General features: G+C 55.4%; 1 protein-coding gene across 1 annotated transcript in view; it reads right to left on the reverse strand.

Annotated features, from left to right (window-relative positions):
• Nucleotides 1–27,581, reverse strand: part of DCHS1 (dachsous cadherin-related 1) — a 55,827-nt gene extending 28,246 nt beyond the window's left edge. Inside the window, exons 1-4 of the mRNA XM_037376133.1 lie at nt 27,342–27,581; nt 21,219–23,029; nt 1,246–1,434; nt 901–1,132 (exon numbers count right to left, since the gene is read on the reverse strand). Coding sequence (XP_037232030.1) covers nt 901–1,132; nt 1,246–1,434; nt 21,219–22,970 — 2,173 coding nt within the window. The 5' untranslated portion in view covers nt 22,971–23,029; nt 27,342–27,581. The remainder of the gene's footprint in view (nt 1–900; nt 1,133–1,245; nt 1,435–21,218; nt 23,030–27,341) is intronic.
• Between the last annotated feature and the right edge of the window lie 234 nt (nt 27,582–27,815).

Here is a 27,815-nt window from a genome sequence, read left to right on the forward strand (position 1 = left end):
AGAGGAGCCCGCCTGGGAAAGCCTCCCCATATCCCCCCTTCTCAGTCTTAAGCCCAGCCCTGAGCTAAGCAGGGGTAAGGGCTGGGGGCAATAAGCCAGAGGGCAGGTCTTGGGACAGGGGAAGGAGTGAACAGGGCTTCCCCTGCGGGGTGCAGGGTCACGACACAGCAGGTGGGATCTGGGCTGTGAGGAGGCTCTTGGAGGAGACACAGAACTGAAGGACCATCCGCAACAGGCCCTACAAAGGAGGTCGCCCTGCATTAGGATGGCTGGTTGGCCTGTCTCATCCCAGTCACATTCTGGGAACCTGGGGACCAGTGTGGAGGGACCCTGATGCCTGTGTTGAGCACAGGGCTCCTTCTTGTTCTGCTGAGAGACCCTGGCACCACACACCCATGCACTCACCTCCCTAGCAGAAACTGCTCTGGCTTTGGTGGCCAAAGCAAGGCAGAGCAAATGCAGCCAGCGGGAAAGGTGGGACTGAGCACAACAGAGCGTCACAGGGATGAAGAGTAAAACTGAGCAGGGGAGGGGAGGGAACAGGGCAGGGACAAGGAACTAAGCAGGATACAGCCTGATGGGGCAAAGCAAGCAGCATGCAGGAGGAAAGGCGCAGTGAGTCACGGATGGGGAATGAAAGAGAGGAGGGAAGACAGGACAAGTGAGGAACAGAGCAGGGGGCAGAAACAAAAGGTCAGAGACTGAGTCTGGGAAAGGGCTGCCAGAGGCTCAAGAAGCCGAGGCAGGGAAGATGTGGCAGGGAGAGGAACAGATGTATCCTGGTGGCAGATTGCACTGCTGAGATGACCAAGCACTGTCCCTCAGGCTGGTTCTTACACCTGCCCGCATCCCATTGCTCTGAGCGCTGCCTACTCTGGCTGCCCTTGAGCTCTCTCTCACCTGTGTCCTTGTTGAGGGCAAAGAGAGGGGGTGAGTTTCCCAGGACAATGTGGTAGGTCACTCTCCCGTTGAGCCCCTCATCCTTGTCGTGGGCAGTAACACGCAGCACAGCTGTACCTGGCATGCTCTGCGTGCTGATGCTGGCAGCATACTCCAGGGGGTAAAACACTGGCTGGTTATCATTTATGTCCTCCAGAAAAACTTTCACATAAACCATGGAGTTCAGGCCACCCTGTGGAAGGACCTGATCAGAGACGGTGCAAAGAGCAGGGGCAAGAACAACAGTGTCCCCTGCACAGTGCCGAGACAGCAGCATCGCATCCCCGCGGCCACTCCAGCACTCACCCCATCAACAGCAGTGATGGTGAAATCATAGGCAGATGTGCCCTCATCACGATCCAGAGGCTGCACAGTGCACAGCTGCCCCGTGTGCTTGTCGATGCTGAACTGTGTGGGGACAACACTGCCGATGCCAGAACCAATGGAGTAGGAAAGGGAGCCAAATGTGCCGCTGTCTGCATCTGTGGCTGTTACCTGGATGAGGGAAGGCACTACATGAACAGGGCTGGCATCACAGAGAAGACCACGAGCCAGACCCAGCCCATCACCACCACCTCCGCAGTCCAGGGCCGCCATCTGCTCCGTGGCCCACAACCACTGCACAGTCCTCAAAGCTGTCCATAGTCAAGCAGACCGACAGTTACTGCCTCAACCCTGCGATCCCCTGTCCCAGACAAGCCAACACTCCCTCTGCAGCCCTCCCTGCAAGAGGACAGGGTGTCCCAGGGCTTCAATGACTGCAGACAGTGTCCTGGGCCCTGCTGCAGGCAGCTGTGGGGCATCCCAGGATCAGCCCATGCTGGCCTGGTCCCCGTGAAGGGTCACAGAGGTGGGGGAGCACAGAGCTGAGACTTGTAAGAGCTGCACCCTGCTTTTCTATCTACAGTGCTGCCATGGGTCCCTGCATCATCAGAGGTGCCTTGTTTCAGGTGATACCTCCCTTCTTGCACCCCTGAGGCAACATCCATGGCCCAGGTCAACAGACTTGCCTCAGCAAAGGAAAAGGTGCAAAAGGAACCCTCAGCAAAGGGGGTGCAGAAAGGCCAAGCCTTACACAGATGCCAAGGATCTAGCAGCCAAGCATCCCCCGTGCATCCAGCTTGATTGGCCAGCCAGGGACAACCTGCACCTTTGCAGAGCTGGCTCTCTGCTCCCTCTTTTCTTCAAAGACACTTAAGACAAGCCAGGAAGAAAACCAGCTCCCTTGTCACCATGACCCTGCCCCTAGAGCTCTGTGCCCAGCAGCCCTGGGCTAGCCAGGGCACATGAATTGCATTAGCAGTTACAGATGCAGCAGGAGTATTAAAACTGCTGCCTGCTTGCAAGGCTCCAGTTCCTCCTTGGGCTTCTTGCAGAGCTCGGGTCAGCAGAAAATGGCTCCTTCCCCTTGACCCCAGCATCACTGCCCATGGCTCATCCACCAGCTGGGAGCTCTGCACAGAGAACAAAGCTGGAGGACGGAGCCAGGAGGGAGGCAGCTGGGCCAGGCCCGGGTGAAGTGGAGTTCAGTCCTCGTCAGCCACAGCTCCTCCCAGCAGCAGCGCTGGGGCCTCGGCTCCTGTGAGCGAGAAGCACAGGAACGTTGCATGCACGCCAAGGAAAGGGCCCAGCTGGGGGCTGCAAACAGCTCTTTCCTTCGGGCAGGGCCCCTAACCTGAACCACTCGCCCAACCATCAGAGATGCAAGGACAACAAGAGTACAAAGAACAGCTGGGACAGGGAAGCAAAACCAAATCAGGCAGAGGGGGGGCCTCTCTCCCGCCCTAGACCATACACTCTTGCTCTGCACCCCAGGGAGGGGAGGCAGCACCTGCGGCACATCCTCACCAGCTCTCCTGCCCCACTGCCCGTGGTCTAAGGGGATGCCTGAGGGGAGAAGCTGAAAGCACACCTACAAGGAGCACCATGCTCCCTGTACAGAGTATTTGCTCCCCAGCCCTGCAGCAGCTGCCAGAACTGCCATGCAACAGGATCCCCCCTCCCTGCTCCCGCTGCAGAGCACTCAGAGCCACAGGTGCCATGACAGCAGCCCGGCCACTTTGGGAAACTGGACCCACCTGCCTCCCCCCTGAGTTCAACATCATCCGTCCCTCCTGCCCCAGCTCCCTTTGCTGTGGAGCTGCTCATCTGAGTGTAAGTCTGACCTCGCTGACATTGCTGAAACCTGTATTCAGGCTGCCTGTACTCTGGCTCCATGTGGGATGTTATTACTGGGGTAACAGCCCTGTACCGATACACTGGACTTGTGTGTCACGCCTGGGTTTCAGCTGGTAGCATTCTCTACCACTGTGGTTGGAAAAGCACCTGAAACTGGTGAGCTGCTGCAGTGACTGGAATAAGCATTATGGGGCAGATTAATAACTTTTTTCCTTCAAAATGAACTGCTTATCACTCTGAAAGCACTCTAAAATGCATGTCAGCTGCTTTTACACACTGCTTGTACAGCAACAAGCTCTGCAGCAGAGTAAAATACTTTCCTTGGGCTCCTTGGGCCAAGGCTTCTGATGCTGCCGTAACAGCCTCACTTCCCCACCTTAACCATCCTCTGATGGTCGCCATCCTAAGATACGCACAGGGGAAGCTATCTGGAAATCCAGTTTCTGCCATAGGAGCTGGGTCAGATAACAGGAAAAACAGATGAGGTCTCACTGTTTTGCAGTACAGCACCATCTCCCTGGCTGCTCCCTAGTATCCAGGGCCATCTCCCTGCAAGACTGTCTCACGGAGCCAGCAGTCTGGCATCAGAGCCAAACCTAGCTGCAGCGCCAGGGCAAGGCAGCCTCAGAAAAGCTCCCTGCTCACATGTGCCTGGTCCTCTGCCTCCCCACCCTGCTCTGGGACGGTCTGTGGACCAACAGTCTAACACAAACCCTGCCTGTATGAGCCCACACAGTGTCCAAGGGAGGTCATCCTTCCTGGACGTGCCCCACTGCTACACCAGCACTGGGAGAACCACTATGGGAGCCTTGTGCCTGGTCCTAGTCTCACTTGGAGGGGTGATGCTAAGCTAGTGCCCAGAGAAAAGCCACAGGAACAAGAAAACACCTGAAGGAGCAACTAACAGCATTAGCTCAGCATGGGGTGGCTGGACAGTTTGCTTTGCATCTCTGCCACTGTGTGGGGAGAGTGGGGCTGTGGCTGGTGTACCCCCCAGCCCGAGCTCTTCTGCCCGCAGGCAGGCAGTGCCTGCAGACCACTGATGTCCTGTGTGTGCGTTCTGTGGGACGGGCTCTGAAAGGCAGCGCAGGGTTTGATCAGCCACTAGGTACAGCTGTCACCTCAGCCTAGCTGGCATGCGTAGCTGGGACCCACTGCTGCAGACTGCAGAGCACACACAGTCTGGGACATGGTGCACATTTTTAGCTGTGGGGATAATTAACCACCAAAAGGGCTCATCAAGGCCTGTGGTGAATTCGCCATTCCTGGAAATTTTTAAACCAAGTCTGGATATTTTTCTAGGAACTTTGCTAGAAGCTAATCCAGGGCAGCCCTGGGCTCTGCATTTAGCACCCATCCCAAATCTTGGATCAACAGCTGGTTTTACTGTAGCTTACTTATGAGCGTCCTGATGTTTGCCTGAGAAATAAGAGGGAAATGGGGCCAAGCTGTCTATGGGACAGCCCAGGAAACACTCCATTTAGGGTTGTGCAAGGCCTGCTGCTTGAATATATGGGAGCAGGAGTCAGAGCTCTGAGCCTGAATGGAGCCCCTACAGCACCCTCACCTCTTACTTCTTTGAACATCCTGTAGGGCCAAGACTGACTGTTCCCAGGAGGAGCTACGTGAGTGGAGAGAGAAGGAGAAGGCTGTGGATGGGAACAAGACCCCTGCAAGATCTTGCAGGGTCAGCATGCAAATACAAGATGTGGACAAAGCTGTGGGGTTACCTCATCTGCACAGGACACCTGTGCAAGCTCGCAGGATCACCACGAATATACCAGGCACAATGTGCAGAGGTGAAGTACATGCTGTGTTTCTGCCCAAGACTACAGGCTGTCCAGCTGCAGTTCCAGATGCCAAGCACAGGAGGGTTCACAAAGTGCAAGTGCAGGGAGACTCCTCGCACTGGGTGAAAATGTTCTGTGCTGTGTCGTGAGACAGCAGTGATGCCACAGCCTGGCACTCTCTCCCTATATTGGGACTCCAGAGGATGCCCTGTGAGGCAGGGAGTGTAGTGACCCTGGAACTCTGATATCAAATCCACGTGTTCCCATTCACAGACCCAGCAGTGAGAAGGAAGCTATGGTGAACCGTTTCTATGGTTCATTATGTCTCTGTTGAAGACCTACTTCTAATCACTGCTGCTACCCCCGTGTCTGATTCTAAGGGGTGATTCAACCACTAAGGGGTGGTTGTTCTCAGAAACCCTCTCAGTATTGGTATTGGTGGGTGAACCAGGCAACCCATCCGCTTTCTGGATAAACCAGCTGCACGGTCAGAGTGTTTTCTGGCCTGCAGCTTTTCCTGCTGTATCCTGCAGGACCCCATCCTCCAAAGGAAAATCCTTTGCGATCAGGAGATAATGGCTGCATGAATGCAGCCTGCTATTGCATATGGGGTGTGTAATCAGCTCCTTGGTCTGGAAGAGAGAGGGAGACAGATTCAGGGTCCTGCAGACCACCCTGCTCAAGTCCAGAATCAGGCCAGGGTTTCTGAGCAGCACAGGGCCAGTGCTCCCGCCTTTCAGCCTTGCTAAGATCTGCTTGGCTGCAAGCATGGTATTTCTCTGGAACCTGCTGCAGCTGCGCACAGCACATGGAGCATTACTCTCTCTCCATGCCTTGTCCTCTCATTCTGCCTACAGCATGCTCCCAGGAGAGCCCAGCCTTCACATAGCCTCGCATAGAGCCCACACAAGCCTAGGGCAGCACCGGGGTCCCCAGCACTGCACAATGTGCTAGAGATAGACAAGCCAAGCCTGCAACAGGCTACTACACCTCTCCCATGTCCCACAGCACACCCCGTCCCTAGCTGCCTCCTACCCACACAGCTCTACCATGTCCCAGGCCCCATACAGATGCTCCCCCATGGGCACTAGGACTGGCGCCTTTCTCTTGTCGCCCCCAGCAACACCTCCATCGCCTCCCTGTATTGCCATCTTCCTCCAACACCCCCTGTCCAGGATATCCCCCGGGCCACGCAGTGGTGCCCCACAGTTCTGCTGAGGCTGTGCAGAGCTGGCACCTGGCCATGGACTGGAGAGCATCACCTGGCCTTGAGGTGCTGGGTCTTCCTGCATGTTTGCCTGCCTCCCTGCAGGGCAGCAAGCAGGCAGTGCAGCATGGCCATAAACTGTGTTGAGCAAAGGGTGTGCTGGCAGTGCTTGGGTTTGGGGCCAGACGGAGCTGGTTGCTCTCCAGCAGTGCAGGGTTCAACAAAAATGCAAAAATGTAGAATTCCTTGCTTCAGGGCACTGCAATATCGAATTATATATATTCAGAAAGCAACTGCCCACGTTCACAGAGAAAAATCCACTAAAGGCTTTAAACACAAGGACTTCAATGCTGGGCCAGGAAATCCCTGAGCTGAAGCTGCCAAGGAGGCAGAAGAACCTGAGGGAAGCCTCTGGATCATAGTATCAGCACCAATTTCTCAGTATCAATTTCTCAGGCTAACCAAGGGTGATGCACAGCTGGGTCTGCCGTTCACTAGAAAGGGAGAACTGGCTGAGGATGTGTAGCCTTGGCTGTACTGACCATGAAGTGGTAGTGCTCAGGATCCTAAAAAGAGGGAGGAAGAGGAGTAGCAGAGTACGGGCTCTGGACTTCAAGCCAGACTTCAGATTATACAGGGAACTGGTAGGTGGGAGGGGTCCTATGGGAGGCAGCTCTGAAGGCCAAGGGAGCTCGGGAAAGCTGGCAAGCCTTCAGGACAGCATACTCCAGGCACAAGAACAGTCCACCCCAGTATTCAGGAAAACAAGCAGACGTATCAGCAGATGGCCTTGACTAATCATGGACCTTAGCTGCAATGCAAAAAGGCAGCATATGGGAGGTGGACACAGAGGCAAGTTACAAAGGAGGAATTTATAAATATTGCCCAGGCATGTAGCGATGGTGTCAGGAAAGTCAAAGTTCAAGTGGGGCTGAGCCTTGCAAGGAAAACTGAGGGTGCTAAGAATAGCCTCTAGCACTGCATTGGTAGTAAAAGGCTGAATAAGGACCCATTTCCGAACGCAGTGTGTGATTAGTGACAGCAGACACAGATGAGACTGAGACACTCAGTGCCTCCTTTAGCTCAGTCTTCACCAAAAAGGTCTCCCAGGCCTCCATGCTTTTTGAAATGGTTCACAGAGCTACCAGACAGGGATGAACACTGAGTCAGGATTTCTTCAGCAAACTTGATCCCTATGAATTCATGGGAACCAAGAGGCTGCATCAATGGATGCTGGCAGAAATGGACTTGCAGGGACGCTCTTTCAAACATGGTGGTGATCGAGGGAGATCCCTGACAACTGGAGGAAAGCAACTATTGCAACCCGCCTTCAAAAGAGGCCAAAAGGATCAGCTGAGGATCTACACTCTTGTCACCTACGCTTCAGTCTCTGGGAGATTCATGGAGCAAGTCCTCTTGGAGCATGTTTTTGGCCACATGGAGGAGCCTGGGAGGGGAACAGCAGGCACAGTTTGACTGTCCTGTTTGCTTTCCACGATGCAATGATGGGATCTGTGGCTGAAGGGATGGCAGCTGTGGATGACAACTGCCCTGACTTTAAGAAGGCTTTTGGCACCTTCTCCCACAATCGTCTCACCCGAGGCAGGGTGTTACGGTCTGGGGGGCTGGACAGGGGGTGGGTCACAGCCAGGCTGGAGGGTCGGGCTCAGAGGGCTGTGGCTCGGGAGCTGTGCTCTGCCTGGAGGCTGGTGACAAGCGGAGCACCAGCACCGCAGGGGCCAGCCCGGGCACCTCTCCTGCTTAGCAGCCTCAGCAACGGCCCGTGCAGGACCAGAGTGCACGCTCCTCATGGTCACACGCTCCTCATGGTCACAAGTAACACCAGCCGGGGGTGTGGGGGGGATGAGCAGCTGACACGCTCGAGGGCAGGACTGCACCCCAAGGGCAGCCGCAGGGAACCCCGTGAAATGCAGCGAGGACAAACGCCAGGGCCGGGAAGCAGAGCACCCCCGCGACAGCACGGGTCGGGGAAGCAGCTCCAGGGAAAATGTCCTGGGGGTCTGGGTGGGCAGTGAGCCGGGCACGAGCCACAGGGCACCCCGGCAGCCAGGAGAGCCCGGCAGAACCCCGGCCGGTGCCAACGGGGGCACTGCCGGGAGGCCGGGGCCGGGGCTTCTCCTCCCCTCTCCTCAGCCCTTGCTAAACCGCATCCAGACACCATGTCCAGCTCTGGAAAGACCTTGACAAACTGCAGCGAGTTCGGGGCCGGCCGCTGAGTTGGAGCACCTGCCCTGTGAGGAGCTGCCGAGGAACCGGGGCTCGCTCAGCCTTCAGGGGAGAAGGCTGCAGACCTCGCAGTGAGCTGCCAGCGCCGACAGTGAGCTTACCAAGGACACGGAGCCAGGCTCTTCACAGGGGTGCACAGCAGGAGAACAAGACACCACAGGCACCGTCTGAAATGAGAACTTTGGGCGGGCACGGTGGGAAGCCTGTGCCCTGTGAGGACCGTCCGGTACTGCAGCAGGTTGCCGAGAGAGGCTGTGCAGCCTCCATCCTTGGGGCTTTCCAAGGCGTTACTGGATGAGGCTGTGAGCAGCCCGGTCTGACCCCACAGCTGCCCCTGCTTCGGGCAGGAGGTTGCACCAGAGACCTCCCAAGATCTCTCCAATCTGAATTACTGTGTGGCTCAGTGATCTAGCTGCTGCGCCCTTTCCCCAGCACAGGCTATGGGACACCAGTAAAGTAGCTCACTTTGCTATAGAGAGCTTTGCTCTGCTGTACTATAGCTGCTCTTTGGCTTCTCACCCAGCACTCAGTGTAGCCCTGTGCTATACAGCCCTTTATCTTGAACACTGTGGGATCCCTGTCTCAGGAGTCACAACTGCTGCACGCTCAGCAGCAGCCCAGTTTGCTGCAGCACATCCAGACAGTCCCAGCAACGGATGCCCCCCCTCCTCTTCTCCCACATGCACACGGGCTAGTTCACAATTCTTCCTCTGAATCCATGCACACCCCTCCTGTGCCCATGAGGCTGGGCAAATGCAAGACATTTGGGAGGCCTCCAGCAACACAGTCCTCCAGTCCCTGTTAATCTTACAGGCAGAGGGCTGCAGGACTAGTTGGGTTTTCCACAGACGTGTCCCCTACAAGAGGGCAGAAGCTTTGCACCAAGCCAAAGGCATACAGCACCCTAGCGTCCCTCCACGTGCATTTACACCATGTGGCTCTGCAGCTGCCCCTGAATCCATCCACAACCCACAGCAGGCGTTACAGCATGCTGAGGTCCAGTGGAAAACAACAGGTACAGATTCCCAGATCTTTCCAACAGAATCTACATCTCCCAGACACATAAACATGCAGTGACACTCTCAGACACTGCAAACAGCGGTGACTCAATATATCACATCCCACCAAGCCTCTACTCACCAGTGCCACATAGCAGAATGTACACATGCTTATAGGTTCATCCTCTGTTTCCTTAACCTCACCTGCAGGCTGCTTCTCTCCTGCAGGACTGCCTTGGCTTCACTGATGCCCTGCACTAAGCCTAAGCCCACCTCTAGCACCTTCAGAACTTTTGCCTTGGGTGTTTTCACAGTTCCAGCATGTGCAGGGCCCATCTTTCATACAACTCTTCACACTCCTGGGTCATAGCAAGGGTAAAGCCACCTTGTGCTGGCACAGGCTGAGAGCTTCCAGGTGATATGTAGCCAAAGAGAGAAAATAATCACTGGGGAAAGGAGAAAGACGCATGAACCAACCCCTTCCCCAAGGGCCATGAGACAGCCACTGTATTTGGCTTGGAACAAGTTTATGCATGGCAAAAGACAGCAGTGGTCAGCATGATCCTGTGCCCTTCATTAGTTAATGTTTCAGTCCTAGTTCATGCTTGAGTCCTAACAAGACAGGCTGGCAATTTTAGTTATTTGCAAACGGGTTGTGTGCACGGTTTTTGTTGTTTCCTCCTTACACTGGACAAGGGAAGTAAGAAGGAAATACCAGGGAGAACAAGTGGCATGCTCTGCAGCAGCACAAATCAAGAGCTGGGCTGCAAAGGAAAACCCGATGGAGAGGAATCAGAATTGTGCTTACTAAACAAACAAATTAAGCAAGAGAAGGGAGAGGCAGGTGGAAGCCAGGAAAGATAGGCCACTTCAATATGAGGGGACAGCCTGAAGCAGAGGCCAGCATCCTGGTGCTGCAGAAGGAAGTAGACAACCTGGAGGTCCAGCCAGAGATCAGGGGATGGAGACTGATTGCAGGGCCAGAAAGCATCAGCAGCCTTAGGGAAAAAGCTGCATTTCACTGCAGACTTTGGAGAATAGGTGTTTAGTATGGGCAGTTGTTACTCAGTGCTGCAGCCATGCCCCAGAGCAGGATGGCGGAGAGAGGACTGAGGCACTCAAATGGTGACAGCTGCTGAGTGGGCAGCGAGCCCTTGCAGACAACCCCAGCAGGATGTTTTGTACATTAGGCGGCCTCTCCATGTCTACAGAAGTTGTTTGTGACCACTATAAAAAGGCTGAGGGACATTCTCAAGTCTATATGCATGACAAACAGTGAATAATTAGAGATGTGATTAGCCACATACTGTAAACTCAGAGTTAGGAATATCGTGAAAGTCATGTGACTGCTAGTATGTAAAAGGCATGCCAGCAGGAGAAATGTGCTAACTGAAAACCACACAGAAATGCAAAACCTTAAAATAAAATAGCTACAGTTTGGCACAGTCACCATCTATGTGCCAGGGAGAACTGGGAAAGGCCTAAAGAGGCAGGAGGACAAGGGGTAGGATGGTAAATGTAAAAGGAACAGCACAGTGTAGTGGTAGCAGAAGGCTGGGATATACTACCGTTGGTTTTGCATTAAAAATCACAGAATCATGGAATAGTTTGGGTAGGAGGGGACCTTTATAGGTCACCTCATCCAACGCCTCTGCAATGAGCAGGGACATCTTCCACTAGATCAGGTTGCTGAAGTAAAGTCAGGAAGAGAAACCTGATGAAAGAGACAGATTTTATTTATTTATTTAATTACTAATAAGATAATAAAAGTATAAAATAATATTAAATTATTTAATTATTATTCCTTTCAAATAATGGATGCAAATGAAATGGCATGTGCCCCTTGGGACCTAATTTTGTGTTAAGGAACCCAGGGGATGAACCTGATGCTGTGTTTTCAAGACTTTTCTTTGATAGGTATAGAAAAGCCTGCTACCACGGAGGGGCTCAGGGAATACATCTTAGACATTTTCTGCTGACATCACTAACTGATCATTGTAATTACATGGAAATGTAGCTGTTTGCATTCAATTCCCAAGTGGATTTGAATCTGGCAAGGGATATCTAAGTCAAGAAGAAGGGCTTCTGTAATTACACAGGTAACAAAAGGAAGGCTAGGGAAGATGCAGGCTCAAAGCTGAAGGAGACAGGGGACCTGGTGACACAGGACATGTGAAAGACTGGGGAACTTCATGCCTTCTTTCCCTCAGTCTTTACTAGTGAGACCAGTTTTCCAGGAATCCCAGGACCCAGAGGCTGGGCTGAAGGAACAAAGAAGATGTACCCTTGATTGAAGTGGATCACATCAGTGAATTCTTAAGCAAACTCGACACACATAAGTCCATGAGCCCTGATGGGATGCACCCATGACTGTGATGGGAGCTGGCGAACGTCATTGCAAGACCACTCTCAATAAACTTTGCTCAAGCACAGTGTTTAGGACAAGTACCTGGAGACTGCAGGAAAGTAAATGTCACTCCTATCTTCCATAATGTCAAAAAGTAAGATCCAGGGAACTACAGACCAGTCATCCTCACCTTGATCCCTGGGAAGCTGATGGAGCAGCTAATCCTAGGAACGATTTCCGCGCACATGCAAAACAAAAAAAATCGTTACAAAGATGATGAGGGGCCTCGAGCATCTCCCTTAGAAGGAAAGGCTGAGAAAGGTGGGGCTGTTCAGCCTGGAGAGAAGACTGAGAGGGGATCTTATCAGTGTCTACAGATATCTTAGGCGTGAGTGTCAAGAGGACGGGGCCAGGCTCTTTTAGTGGTGCTCAGCAACAAGACAAGGGACAACGGGCACAAACTGCAACACAGGAACTTCCATCTGAATGTAAGGAAGAAGTCTGAGGATGACAGAGCGCTGGGACAGGCTGCCCAGAGAGGCTGTGGGGTCTCCTGCTCTGGAGACATTCAAACCTGCCTGGACACAGCTCTGTGCAACCTGCTGTGGGAGAGCTGCTTCAGCAGGGCGTTGGGCTGGGTGGGCTCCAGGGGTCCCTTCCCACCCTGACCATGCTGTGATTCTGTGATTCTGTGATCAAGTAGTCAGCATAGCTTCACCAAGGGTAAGTCACACTTGACAAACTTGATAAAAGACTGGCCTGGCAGATGAAGTAAAGCAGTGGATATTGTCTATGAGGACTTCAATAAGGCCTTTGACACTGTCTCCCATGAGATCTCATAGACTAGCTCTCAGTGAATGGGCTGGATGAGCAGACTGTGAGGTTGTCTGAAAACTGGCTGATTGGCTCAGCCCAGAGAGTGACGATCAGCGGCACGAAATCTACTGGGAGGCCAGTAGCTAGCAGTGTACCCCAGCAGTCAATCCTGGGTACAGTGCTGTTGAATATCTTCATTAATGATCTGGATGATGGGGCAGGGTGTACCCTCAGCACGTTAGCTGATGAGACTAAATGGGAAGGAGCAGCTCATACACCAGAGGGTCACGCTGCCATCCAGAGGGACCTTGACAGGCTGGTGACATGGACTGACAGGAACTTCATGAAGTTCAGCAAGGGGGAGTGCAAAGTCCTGCCCCTGGGGAGGAACAACCCCGTGCAAGACTATGTGCTGGAGGCCACCCAGCTGGAAAGCAGCTTGGCAGAAAAGGACCTGCGGGCCCTGGTGGACACCAAGTTGAAGATGAGCCAACAACGTGCCCTTGCTGCCAAGGCAGCGAACGGTATCCCGGGATGCATCCGGAGGAGTGATGCCACCAGGTCGAGGGAGATGATCTTTCCCCTCTACTTAGCACTGGTGAGGCCACAGCTGGAGTGCTGGGTCCAGTGCTGCTACCCCACTGCAGGAGAGAGAAGGACATACTGGAGAGAGTCCGGTGAAGGGCCATGAAGATGATGAAGGACTGGAGCATCTCTTCTATGAGGAAAGGCTGAGAGCTGGGACTGTTCAGCCTGGAGAAAAGAAGGCTCAAGGGGCACTGGGTATAAACTGAAACACAGAAGGTTCTCTCCAAACATCAGGAAGCACTTTTTCACTGTGAGGGTGACCAAGCTGTGGCACAGGTTGCCCAGGTAGGTGGTAAAGCCTCCATGTTTGGAGGTACTGGAAACCCATCTGGACATGGTCCTGGGCAACCAACTCTGGATGGCCCTCCTTGAGCAGCGGGGTTTGTGCTAGGTCCCTTCCAAATTTAACTGTTCTGTGATCTCCAGTCCTTCTGAGAGAGCTGATCTGCACACACAGCCCCTGCCCTGACAGCACTGTGCAGCAGCATTTGCTTCCTGCCCCTTCTTCCCTGAGAGTTTGGTGAGCAGACTTTGTTTGTGTACCCTTCAGCTACTGCAGCTGGGCAGAAAAGCACTTCATGGGGGTGCTGTGGCCAAAACAGAGCAAAAGTGGATGACAAAGAGGAGCAGCAAGATGGCTCAGAGTTAGACAGAAAGAACCCAGAGCACCAGTCTTAGGGAACTATGACTGCTGTTAGGGAAGGAGGGCAGGCGCTGGGCAAGTATGCCTCTCCCTCTGCATGGAGAATTGGGAGGGCAAAGATGGGCACTAAGACCTTGTTATGTCACACCCTCCTCCTAGCTCCCCAGCAAGACAGGAGGGATGAGTGCAGCCAAGGCAACACAATGCTCTTACATTCCTCAGAGCTGCGGATGGATGGAGAAGCACAGCCCCACACTGGGGTCCTCAGCTGCATCACATCTGTTCAATACCTTTGTCAGCAACACAGACACTGGGATCGAGCGCACCCTCAGCAAGTTTGCTGACAACACCAAGCTGAGTGGTGCGATTGACATGCTGGAGGGATGGGATGCCATCCAGAGGGACCTTGACAGGCTGGAGAGGTGGACCACTGTGAACCTCATGAAGTTCACCAAGGCCAAGTGCAAGGTCCTACACCTGGGTAGGGGCAATCCCAAGCACAAATACAGGCTGGGCAGAGAATGGACTGAGAGCAGTGCAGTGAAGGACTTGAGGGTGCTGGTACATGAAAAGCTCAACGTGGCCAGAAACCGAACCATATCCTGGGCTGCATCAAGAGCAGCGTGGCCAGCAGGTCGAGGCGGGTGATTCTCCCCCTCAACTCTGCTCTGGTGAGATGCCTCCTGCAGTGCTGCGTCCAGCTCTGGGGCCCCCAACGTAAGAAGGACATGGACCTGTTGGAGTGAGTCCAGAGGAGGGCCATGGAGATGATCAGAGGGCCTGGGGCACTTCTCCTATCAAGACAGGTTGGGATTGTTCAGCCTGGAGAAGAGAAGGCTCCGGGGAGACCTTAGAGCAGCTTCTGGTACCTAAAGGGGCTGACAAGAAGGCTGGGGAGGGGCTTTTCACAAGGGCCTGTAGATACAGGACAAGGGCTTTAAATGGAAAGAGGACAGATTTACATTAGAAGTTAGGAAGAATTTTTTTCTGTGAGGGTGGTGAGACACAGGAACAGGTTGCCCTGAGAAGCTGTGGCTGCCCCATCCCTGAAAGTGTTCCAAGGCCAGGTTGGATGGGGCTTTGAGAAGCCTGGTCTAGTGGAAGGTGTCCCTGCTCATGGCCTGCCATGGGGTTGGAACTAGATGGTCCTTAAGGTCCCTTGCAACCAAAAGTGTTCTATGATTCTACGGTTGCCTGTAGGAGTCAAGGCTTCTCCTTCCAACAGACCCATCGAGAGTGCAGTACCAGAGCCCCTCAAACACAGCCATCCCATGCTCTCGCACCCTTACCACTGACCCACGTACTCCCCTACAAAGTCCACAGTGCTGGGAAGGGATGGAGTGCTCCTCAGCAGCTTGAGCCTCCATTCTCTGGCTGTCCTCCCCACCTCCAGCAAGCGCAGTCAGCAGGCAGGGAGCTCATCTGGAGCCCTGCCCTGGCTGGATCTCTGCTACGCACATGTTACGCTGTGGCTTTGGCAAACATCTGGCTTTGGGCTCCCGCCCCTCAGAGTGACGGCTCTTGGTGGGAGAGGAGGGGAGGCTGGCGCCAGTGTGGTCAACGATCCCACGCACAGCTCACTCTGCCTGAGTGTGTGCCAGGCATCCTGCCCTCCCCAGCCCTGGCACAGCTGCTGACCAGCTAGAAGCAGCCAGGGAGCAGCCATGGCTGCTATTTCAGGAGCTGCCTCTGGCTCCCAGGCTGCATCTCAGCCTCCAGCATGCTCAGGCCTCGGGGGAGTAAGCAGGGTCAGGGTTCGGCTGCAGTGATTGTCCAGCACACGTGGCCAAGGCGAGGGTCAGACCCTGAGGCTGCAGGGAGCATCACATCTGGGGGGAGTCTTCTGCATCTGCACAGCTGCAGGCACTGCCTGCTTGCACCGCTGGCTCCCTGCAGCCCCAGGGCACGGGCAAGGGCTCTGGCTGGCGGCCTCACAGCCACAGCCTAGACACGGACAGGCGCAGGGCTGCCACAGCCATACATGGCAGGCTACAGAGAACCTATGGCCTCCAGCACTGCTCTGAGACGGCGTCAAGCCCTCAGTTTTGGGGAGCAGGGGCAGCAGTTAAATCACAGACACTGGCAGGGAGGTCTGACTGTGGAGGATGAGGCTGGGCAACAGGCTGCAGGAGCCTGGAGGTGAACACTGCCCTTCTGGGAGTCCCAGTGCCTCTGAGTGCAGGGGCAGAGTAAAGCACAGAAAGACGAGGAGCAAGGCTCACACATGGGCAGATAGGTAACCTCTCTGGGGGGGCAGCAGGGCGCTGGAGTGGGAGCCCCACAGAGTGTGCTGTTTGGGGCCTGAGCAGCAGGGCAGGGAAGCTGGGGCTCTGCAGAGGAAGAGTGCTCAAGGTGGGGACCTCAAGTGGGGCAGCAACAGTGCAGTGTGGGCAGACAGGGTCTGGCCACAGCCTCCTGAACGGCGCTGAAGGGCTCCAAACCAGGCTGCTGGGCTGGGTTTCGTCTGTGCAGAGCTCAGGCAGGGAGTGCTCATGGAGCAGCTCTGCACAGCGAGATGGGACATAGCTGGACAAGACATGCAGGTCGGACTGGGCTCAGTGCAGCAGCAGATGGAACGTGCCGAGCAGGGTGACCTTGGGGAACGAGGCAGTGATGGGGAGCAGGAAGAGGCTGGAGTGTCATAAAGGTCACGCAGGTGAGGGAGAGCAGTGCCAGTGCCAGCTACCTGGGGGCAAAACAGTGAGGGTCCCGGGGGCGAGCCCGCAACAGCAGCTGGCATCAACCAAGGTGTGTGGAGAGAACAAGAGGGAGTAGTGACTGAGGTACTGGGGCAGGGTGGGGGGGCACACTGGGGGGCTGGGGCTCTGGGAGGGGAGGCACAGGGACTGGCACTTTGGAGGGCAGCGTGCACAGGTGTGGGGCTGTGGGTGGACATGGAGGAGGAAGGGTGTGAGCAAGGACTGTGGGAGGAAGAGGAGTCGAAAGGGGCCTGGAGCTAAAGCAGAGGTGAGGGAAAAGGGGCAGCAGCAAGGGGGCTGGGGATCGGCATAGAGGAAGGAGGGAGCTGTGCGAGGGGGCTGGGGGGAGGAGCAGAGCATGGGGGGAGAGGAGAGCGAGGGGCTGGGGCCTCTCGGCTGCAGTGGAAAAGCTGCTGCAGCTCCAGGGGAAATGCTACTTGAATTAATCATGGCGCTGGCTGCTGTGCCAAGCCCAGGAGGAGGCTGCTGGCAGTGCAAGGAAATAACTTTCACAGGAATTTGGAACAAATGCAGCTCTTCTGGCGGTAACAACAGCACTCACCTCCCCCACAAGCTCCCCATGTACCAGCATCTTCCTCATGTCCCCACTCCTTGTGTACCCCCAGACCCTTCCACATCACAGCCTGCTCTCCCAGAAGCATGATGCACTCCCTCTCCTCACACTGCTCCCCAGCAAGCTCACAGGCGTCTCCCCATCTTGCTTCAGGAAGATTGCCGCCTCATTTCCGAGGAGGGGGAGGCCTGCTCTATGTCATGCAAAGATCTGAAAATAGGTTAATGCTGAATCCCTTGTCCCAGGAAAATGAATACATGTAGTAATGTCCTCCCCACCTCCCGCCACTCTCTTTGGCAGCAGTCACTGAGCGTTAGTCCTCTTGCTGTTCTAGTCCCCATGTATGGCTACTCCCTGTGCCCTCTCACAGCATAACCGATGCATCAGGATTATCTGCCAAGACTCTCAGAAATACAGTATATGTGGCCTGGTCTAGCCTACAGCACTTCATGCAGTGATGGCCCCTATTTAATCCCACAGGAACAGCTCTGTCTGAGCCTTAATCATGGATCACACAGGGTTAAGTGGTGGACTTGGCAGTGCTGGGTTGACGGTTGGACTCGATGATCTTAAAGGTCTTTTCCAACCTAAACGATTCTCTGATTCTATGCAGGTCTTCCCACCTTGAGGCACAGTCCAAGAGGCAGTCCTGGTGCTGTGCATGCAGCATAGTTGGTCCCACAGAATCACAAATCAGTACTCAAGCTTAAAACTTATCACACTTGTCCTCAAAACTGGAAGATAAGACTGTAGGTCAGGTGTGTTGCTGGTCAGCTTTTGATTTCTGATGTTCTTGTTCCCCGACAATTGTGTGTATGGATGCAAAGGAAATATGTAAACCCTGGTTCCAAAATCATTAATATTGGATCTGTGCAAGAATCGATAATCCACTATCTCATCTCAATCGCATTTCAGTCAAATCTGCCTGTGCTCACAACATTGGGCTTGCACAGCTCTCTGTGCTTTATGCTGGCTGCCAGAGGACAGACAATACTTGATTTATCATGAGAAGTTAGCAAGGCCCAGAAAGACAATATCTGACCATGCATGCAGCTTGCTGGTACAAAGTCAAATGTTTAAAACAAATTTAAGCCATCAGGGTGAATTTACACCAGAACAGTGCTGCACATCATGCAACCATAGTCTTTGAATGTAGCCTGATGAGCCCTAAAGCTTCTATATTTTCGACCCACGGCCATAGAGGGCAACGAAGACAACCAGTCATTGACTGTCCCTTGCTCTACTTTCTGCTCTAGTCATGTTGACTGATCCTCTGGGCTCCTTCTCTGCTGGTGTTTCTCTCTCATCTCAGACTTGAACTGTCAGTTTGCTATTTCCTTTGCTTAGTGCTCCTGCAGAGTCTGCTACTGTGGGACCTGGCCCATGATAAACATGAGTAATAAATAAAGAAGATGTTATGAGATCCTTTTTCTTTCTTGGAAGAGCAGGCCAGCAACCTGCTCTGCTCATCTCTGTTCAGACAGCAAAGACAAAGACAGACCTGGCAGAGCGGATGGGGTGTGCAAGGGACCAGGAGACCTGCAGCCATTCTTCAAGTCTCTCTGGGTCATGCGCATGGACTCCCCATTTCTCCATCATTCTGTCCTGCCCATGGAGAGCAGACATCACTGTCTGAAAATAGACCTGGTCCTCCCAGGGTGTTTTGCTCAAGAAACATGGCAGTCTGATGGTGAATCGAACACATTCAGTTCTGTGCTGACCTTGGAGGCTGTCCTGTGTCCTGCATATCACACTGGCAGGGCCTGCCCATGGCCTAAGCTCTCATGACCATTATGTGGGTCTGGACCAAATCCAGACCTTGACAGAGACCCTTTAACCTCCAAAGGCAGGGTGAGCTCTGATGCCCAGAAGCCACATACAGATGGAGTCAAGAGGGAACAATTGCACACGGGGGCTGTGGGGCAGCACATCTGACATGGGCAACCCCGTGCCAGCTGCTGGCTACCGTGTGACCCCTAACAGCGCCTCTGAAGCCCTTCTGTTTGGGGCAGCAGGGGTGCCGCGGCTGAGGGGTGGCCACACCAGGCAGCTGTGCTCTGAGACCTGGACTCTCTGCCCTGGCTCTACCAGGCTCCTCGACCTGGCTTACTCCTGCTGCGGCCCAGTGCCGAGCCGGCAGCCTGGCCAGCCTCCTTTCCCATCCTCTCACATTTCCCGGCTCAGAGGAAGCAGCAGCAGATGTGTGAGCTGTTTGCTTTGTGCCGAGGCCACGCGGGAGTTACCTGTGCTCAGCCCAGACGCGCCGTTTCCAAACGAAACATGAAGGCTGAGCCAAGACCATCGAAATCTGGCCAAACCCTCAGTTGCTGCCGGCCGCCGGGCCAGCACCTTTCCCTGTGCAGTGCGGAGCTGGGCTGGCCCCTGCGCTACATTGGCCTCACCGTGGCCAGGCAGCCGGGTGCTGGACCAGCTTCTCTGTGCCATCCCCATGGCCCTGCACCGCCTCAGCTCCTCCAGAAGTCCCATGCGCCGTCCCGCCTGTCCCTGCACTCGCAGTCAGGAGCCCAGCCGCCATCTCCGATTGCATTTCCAGAGCGCCTTCCCACACGGCAAGCGGCACTGAGCAGGAAGGCACGGAGAAGGAGAGAGAAGGGGCCTCCCTTCGGGGGCTGCTGCAGCCAAGACATCCCTGCACACGCCTGGGGCCTCCATGCTCACTCAGGGACACATGGCTCCTCCACTCTGACTCTGTCCCCAAGCCCACCCCCACCCTTGACCCCTTCCCCATCTCTGTCCCCGGGCCTGGTCTTGTCCCTGTCCCCATCCCCACCCAGCTGGGACAGTGTGGAGTGTTGCCCTGCACAGACCAGATTCAAATCTTTCCCCACCTAAACCTTCCTCATCATCCCTCACCCACTTCTTCTGCTCAGACTTTCCCCCCAGTCCAACCCTGACCCACTTCCTAGCCCCCCAGTTCTGCCCCATCCTAAACCTTCCCCGTGTCCTTTCTCTGTTCTACACCTGTCCCTTGCTCCCACACAACTCCTCCTTACCCCCAGCTCCTACCCCCTGTCCCCAGCACTCACCCACCCCACGATCCTCTTTCCAGCACTCCCATCCCAGTCTCCTGCATTCACACACCCTAGATGGCCCACACTCACCCGACCATGCCCCCGTGGTGCACTCACAGCATACCCACAGGTGGGTTTTTCTCGCAAGCTCCACTGCCTCCTCCAGACCCACCTGGAAGCCCTTTTCCCTGGCCTCCTCCTGCCTTGTCTCATGGACTCCAGAATTCCTGCTTCCTCTTGCCCCTTCCTCCTGGCCCCAGGGGCACTGCTCACCACCTGGCTCCACAGCTCCTCCCAGCCCCAGCCAGACATCCCAGTACCCCACGACTCCAGCAAAGAAGTACCCCAAACTTCACAGATGCTTGTCCTGATGGACAGTCTGGATGCTGCTTTGGTTGGCAGCGTCTTGCTGCACTACCACACCAGCTCCCCCCTGTCAGCCCCAAGCCCCGTGTCCCTCCATCCTGGCTCAGATGGGCTGCATCACCTGCCTTCAGCAACCAGGGCTCCAGGGCCTGAGCTGTGATTGAAACAACAAACACAGGAGACACAAAAAACACAAAACACAAAAGGCATCCCTGGAGTGTCTTGGGGTCTGCAGAACCTGTCAGCAGGGCAGCACTTCTCCAGGCATCCAGACCTGGGACCTCTCCCTACATGAAGGCTGATGCTGTTTCCAAGGATGTAACAATACCAACTGTTCATAATTATTGCTAATGTTCACAACCAGCCTTACAAATGCTAATAACGTAGGCTAATGATCTCACAGGGGGAGAGAGAAGTTAGCAGCTTGGCTACAAGCAGCTTCCTTGAGGTCCTACCCACTTTGAGTGTTCTGGCTTGCGAGGCAGCTCCACATTTCTGCAAGCAAGGCCTGGCACAGCAGGCTCCAATCTCAGCTGAGGTCAACACTGTGCTTTACACCTCGAGGTGTGCTCATAACCCAGCAGTGGCCTGCAGAAAGGGTGTAACAGGCTCTGCCTCATTTCCGCCTCACACCGAGCACAGGGACCTCTGTCCTACCATTCCTGCTGCAACCAGTGCCCATCTAAGCCATGACAACTGCACCGAACAGCCTTCAGTGGCAGGTCTCCCATCCCAAGCCTTCCACCACCCTGGCCATGCCCTCCTCAAGCTCAGCTCCCGACAGTTGTACCTACCTGTAAGAAGCAGGTCCCAACAGGGGTGTTCTCCTTCAGGGACACATTGTAGAAATTACTCCTGAACACTGGCTCATTGTCATTGACATCCTGCAGGGCCACATGCACCACAGCTGAAGAAGAGAGGGCAGGCGTTCCCCTGTCTGTGGCCAGCACAGTCAGCTGAGGCTGAGGATCCTTCTCATAATCCAGTGGGGCAGCGGTGGTGATGATACCTGTGGCAGGATCAATGGCAAACCAGCTAGAGTGGGTGTCACGGTCATGCACGATACTGTACCGCACTTCCCCATTGGGACCCTGGTCCTTGTCACGAGCTGTCACCTGCAGTACAAAACTCCCCGGGTACACAACCTCAGGGATGCTTTGTTTGTACTCCTGCTGGTCAAAGAGTGGAGGGTTGTCATTGATATCCATCACTTGCAGCACAAAGGCTGATTCTGCCCGGAGTGGGGGTGTTCCTGAGTCGGTAGCCGTCACCCGCAAATCATAGGAGTCTCTTTCTTCCCGATCCAGCAGCTGGTCCACACAGATGAGGTAGATGATGTTGTCCTTCGTAGTGAGGGCAAACTTGCCATCCCCTCCCTCCAGTGTGACATTGACGTTGGAGTACTCGCCATAGTCTGGGTCAGAAACAGAGATGCGTGCCACATACTGGCCAGGCTGGGCTCCCTCAGAGATCTGAGGGGAGCCATCTTCGCTCAGGAAGATGATAGTCATAGTGGGCTGGTTGTCATTGTAGTCACGGACATGAATAGTCACAAAGGCTGTGGTGACCTCAGGATGGACAGCTTTATCCCTTGCCTGCACCACCAGCTCATGCACCTTCCTTACTTCATAGTCCAGACCCTTGTTGAGCTTGATGACTCCAGTCCGAGAGTCAATGGTGAAGTACTGGTCAGGATCGCTCTGCCGCCGGTTGATTTCATAAATCACATCCCCATTGTCACCTTCATCTGCATCAGAGGCAAAGACCTGCAGGATGCTACTGCCAGGTTTCAAGTTCTCTGAGATGAGAGTATGATAACGGCTCTGATTGAAGCTAGGAGCATTGTCATTGATGTCCTGGATGGACACATTCAGTGTCATCTGGGTAGTCTGGGGAGGAGAGCCACCATCATAGGCTTCCAACAGCAGCAAGTACGATGAGCGGTTCTCCCGATCCAAGACATTGCTGACCACCAGGTCCAAATACAGGACCCCATTGGGTCCTCGACGTGTTTCCAGGCGGAAGGCCTGTCCCACATTCTCTCCCTTAATCACATAGCCTTGTGTATTGAGTAGACCACTGTCAGCATCAAAGGCAGGGTCCAAAGGAAATCTGCTGCCAATGGGTGTGTGCTCTGGGATCTGGAAGGTGCTGTGTGGTTTGGGAAAGGCTGGAGCATGGTCATTGATGTCATTCACTTGAATGTTCACTTCTACTGTAATGCCCTCCGGGGTAACAGCAATGAAGCTGTAGCGGTCCCGAGTCTCTCGGTCCAGGACACGAGCTGTTTTGATGATACCGGTGTTTTCATCTATCCCCAAGTCAGTGGTGACACCGCTGCCCTCCTGTGCTGAGATGAAATACATGTAGGCACTAGTTCCAGGGGGCAGGCCAGCACTGATATCCCCAATGATGGTGCCAGCTGGCTGCTCCTCATCTATTTGTAGATCCAAGGTGCCCAGGACAGCAGAACCCTTCCCTGCTCTCAGACCCCCAAGAATTAGCAGCTCCAGCAGAAGCACGGCTGACCCCTTCATCTGCTCCATTGCTAGTGACTTGCAGAGCAGAGCGTGGCTAGATCTCCTTTGCAGTGTGCGCTTTAATCCTGCATGGAATGCAGACCAGAGGATGCTGGTTAGGAGGGAGCAGCAAAGGAAGCACAAGGAAAAAAAAAATCCTGGAGAGGGAAGATCTGCTACGTACCTGCTGCCTGATTGCCCTGTATCACCTATACCTCACAAAGAGCGAAGGTGAAAATGCATCAGAGCAGAGTGTGCCCAGAAGGGAAGTACCTAAAGTCAGCCAAGCAGGTCACACCTGACAGTGCACTGAGGTTAGCAGCTAGTACCTTATATCACAGAGGCTCTCTCCTGCACAGCCAAGCACTCTTCCACCCACCCACCCTCCAGGCAACACTGGATCCAGCTGCCCTAGAGCAGTGTTCCTGTGCCTTTAACAGCTGAATGCTTCCTGGGAGGCTGAGAGGCTGTCTGCAAGACCACAGAGATTTTTGGACAAACAACAGCCTAGCACCTCTCCACCCTGAAAAAAGCTGGTCTCAAATTGGGAGAGAGCTGAACAAGTGACCGTTCTGAGACCCCTCCAGCCCCTGGCCCTGGCAGCGTGCCTTTAAGGACCACAGGGAAATAGGTGCCAAAAACCCCGTGAAGTGCAAATCTGGTGTCCCCGGGAGGGAGCAGCAGAACTGGAGCGGGCTTACATCCAGTGAACAGTAAATCAGAATGGCTGTATTGCAGAGGATGTACCCACAGCTGGGAATGCCCAGGATAAAATCAGACAGGCCCCATTGTTTGGCCTGGCACAGAGATCTGTGGATGCCCCAAGCTGGTACCATGGAGGGTGGTGGCAGTACAGTAGGAACGCAGCAACTCCCTCTCACTGCCAGCTGCTCTGGCTCCTTCCCGGTCCCACACCCTCCACTGCTTACTCTCCTCCTTTGTCTCCTTCTCACTGCTCCTTGCTCATTCTGGCTCCTTCACTCCATTTCCCCCTGCCGTAGCTTCATTTCACTGCAGCAGTGGGGGAGGGACGAGCAGGGAGGAGCGGCTCCCTGCAGCAACACCACTGCTGGACACGCTCCCAGTGCCCAAAGGCTGTCAGCCCTCCAGGGCTCTGCCCACCCTCCCTGCGAACAGCCAGAGAAACACAGCAGTCAAGGAGGACATGAAGAACACCAGTCCCAGTGCTGCTTTCGGCCCCCGGTAAACGAGGCTTAGTGGTCTGCAGGGATGGCGGCAGCATGAGCTCACACTTGGACTCTCTTGAAAGCATTTGCTGCTGGTCCCATAACCACACTCAGGAGCCGCTCATGTCAGGCGCAGGACAGCAGGAACCTCCCTGTCTTGGGGGATGGAGGTGGCTGACATTGCCTAGTTTGGGGACTAAGAATGTCAGCCCTTGATCTAAAGAACCCTCCAGCAGTGTTAACTCTTTCTGGGCGACACAGGACTCAGGAATAATCGAGTCCTCTTTCTCACCTCAGGTCAGCTGTTCAGATTGGTTTTCCCTGTGGAAACCCTGGGTTAGTGACAGAAAGAAAAACATTTAAAAGTGTTTTCTACATATAAATAAGTGTTTGTTTATTTCAGTGGGCATCCAGTGTCTGAGATCCATGGCAAATAAATCCACCTACTCTTCTTCTTCCACCTTGCAAATATGAATCCTCATTATGTCTCAGGAGCAGAAGTCAAAAGAAGGTACTTTTATCACTGTGGGCTGCTAGCTGGGGATCTGCACTCAGTGGTCCTAGACAGGTCTGTGTACCTCTCTGTTGGAGCGAGGTGGAGCTACCCAGCTGGAGGGGTAACTGCATACATCCAGAACGTGCAGAGCTGGGGAACGGGGTCCCAATTTGCTTCTGTGATGAAGCTGCACTATCCTAACTGTGCCCCTGCCACTCAGGTCATGGGGAGGTATGGGGCAGCGGGTTTAAAGCCTTGGCAGGAGGTTAGACAAAAACTAAATAAAAAGTTGAGTAGAAAAACAGACAGAGGGACAAGGCTCCCTCGGGCAATCTCAGTAGCTGAGGACAGGATGAAGCTGAAAGGTCTTAGGTGGTGCCTGGAACAGATCAGGGGACAGATACAGTGAAAAAACCCACCTGGTTTGATTAGTGATGTGGCTCTTGAGAAACAGAAGGGAGTGCAGCAAGGCTTTGTGGGCTGCTGGTAGGGAGGAGAGAAACTTGGAAAAAGAATCTGTGGAGTGTGAAGAGCAGCTGAGAGCACTGGCACAACCAGGGAACACAAGTTATGGTCCTTGGGGTAGGGAGCTGGTGATGAAGGTCTGTGTAAACTTCATTTCCATCCTCCCTGGATACAAGTGGGTAGTTCCAGAGCCTAGTTACCTCTTCAGCAAGAGATGCAGCAGCCAGGTTGCCAAATGGCACTAGTGCAGGATGGGCAGACGGCCATCCATGGTACTAGCAGCCCTCTGTTCCTGTGAAGCTTGCAGGCTTGGGTCACAGAGGAAGACTGCAGTGACCTCAGTGGATGCAGAGTCACCATATCTGAACAGCTGCTTCTAATTAGCAGATAGCCCAGCGCTAGGGGCTGGCTTGACTGGTCCAGGCCCAGCCTGTGTAATGTGAGCCAGACTGCCCTGCTCCCTCTCTGTCCCTCCCACCATCGGGCACTGAGTTCCCTAGTAAAAAATGGCAGCAGAATCCTCTGAAGGAAACGGCTAGCATGAGAATCTGTCCAGAGAGGCGTTTGGGGTCCAGAGCCATAGTAAGGAGGTTGACAGGATGGTTAGCTAAAACGGAGTGAGCTGCAATATACACAAGCATCTTCAAGCCCAGGGCTGACAGACCAACGGCACCAGGAAATCCCAACCTACACTTAGCAGATAAGTCACATTTAGCAAAAAAGACACAGATTTAGAGAGGGACCACTGCATGCATCCCTGCCTGCCTGCCAGTGGGCACCTCACATCTCATGTCAGCCATGAGGAAGGGGAAGCAGGCCCACAGCGGCCCCAGCAGAGAAGCTGGAAAGACGGCACCCACTGTGCATGCCACAAACAGATGTCAGAGTGCTTGCTGTGCAAAAGCTCCATCAAAGCTGCAGATGCTGCTGGTGCCATACCCAAAGTCTCACATGAGAGGCCATGACTCACATAATGATCTTTTTGAGACTTCAGTCCAGATGAGGAAGGATTCAGAAGCCTTTTTAATCTTTGCTGAGCACCAGTCACTGACCTGGACTATGCTTTTCTCTCCTACATCCACACAGTTGTCTGTCTCTGGAGTTTCAGATTATCTGCCCTCAGAACCAGACACAGCCCAGGCTTGCCTCCAGTGCAGCCTCAGGCTAACGACTCACTTTCAACCCCTGCTATCTACAGTCAATCTCCATGCCGCCTAGCCCTCCTACCACCTCCCACCCAGGCCTTCAGGACCAGCACTCTATTGCTCACTCCTAGCCCTGCCACACAGCCTCAGCTCCCTCTGACAACAGGTCTGAGTGGTGGCCAACGGCGGTGACCATCCTCTCATGAGGATGCAGTCAAGCTCCACTGCATCCCTGTGCATCCCATTTCTGTGCCACACTGGAGCTTCCCGCAGGCTGTCATGTCTCTGAAAACGCTTCCCCCACAAAGGAAGCTCTAATAAAATTTCCTCATGCATCAGCCAGTTCCCACAATCCCAGCCTACATGCATCTCAGCGCTGACCTGGCCCCTGCCATCCCGCATGCCCATCGCTGAGGTGCCTCAAGGCTCTCTCTGCTCCCTGTCCACCGGTGCCCCCAGGCTGTCGGGGTTTTCTCTGCCCCAGAGCTCCCAAGCAGCCCGGCCCCCCAGGCTCACGGGGTTCCCCGCCCCGCCTCGGGCTCCCCAGCCGCCGGGCCCACCGCCTGCTGCTGCTCCCCGTCCCCCCGCACAGCCCGGCCCCGGGGGGAGCTCCGGCACGGTGCGGCCGCCGTGCCGGAGCCCTGCCAGCCCCGGGCCCCCGCTACGCTCGGCCCCCCCAGCCCCCGCCCGGCGCCTCCGCGGCGACCACTGCGCGCCCGCCCCTCGGCGGCGCTGCCCCTGCGGCGGCACCGGCGGCGCCGGTCCGGTCCCGCGCCCGCCCCGTCCCGCTCGCCCGCTGCCAGCAGCGGCCCCGCTGCCGTCGCGCCAGGGGCGAGGCCGGTCCGGCCGCGGATCCGTGGTGCTGCGCCGCCGTGGGCGCGCCCCCCCCCGCCCGCCCCCCCCCGCCCCATTGTCTGCGCAGCGGAGGCAGAACAAAGCGCCCGGTCCCGGTCTCAGTCCCCGTTCCGATGCCGGTTCTGGTCCCGGTCCCGGTCCCGGTTCGTGTGCGGACCGGCCCGCCGTGCGGCGCTGCCGACGTGCGGCGGACCGGGGCGGGCGGCGGGGCAGCCGGAGCGGGCCGGTGCCCGGCGCTGCTGGCACTTACACCGTACGTCCCGCGCCGGCGGCGCTCACATCCCGCAGGACCCGGCCCCGCCGAGACGCCCCGCAGCCGCGCCGGTACCCCGGTGCGCTCCGATACCGCGGTCGCTTCGCCACCGCTGGCCTCTCCGGTACCCGCAGCTCTCCGGTGCCCTGCCGTGCCGCGGCCGCCCCGGTGTTCCGGCGTGCCGGCCTTCCCGGTGCGGCGGCCGCCCCGGTGCCGCGGTCGCCCCGCGGAGCGCTCGGCGGCAGGCGGCGGGTCGGCGCTGGCTCGGCGCGGCGGCTCCTGCTGAAACCCGACCCAGCGCCGCCCTCAGCCCCCCGCTCCCCCCGCCGCCCCCATCCCCGCCCCGCCACCGGAGCGCGCGGCAGAGCGCGGCCCCGCAGCAGCCCCGGGCAGCGGGGCGGCGTGGCGGGGGCACGGGGTACGGAGGGGCCAGGGAGCAGCGGCGGGGAGAAGGTGGTCGGTGCGGAGCGG

This window comes from Falco rusticolus, chromosome 2 (genome assembly GCF_015220075.1).
Source record: "Falco rusticolus isolate bFalRus1 chromosome 2, bFalRus1.pri, whole genome shotgun sequence".
Taxonomy (NCBI): domain Eukaryota; kingdom Metazoa; phylum Chordata; class Aves; order Falconiformes; family Falconidae; genus Falco; species Falco rusticolus.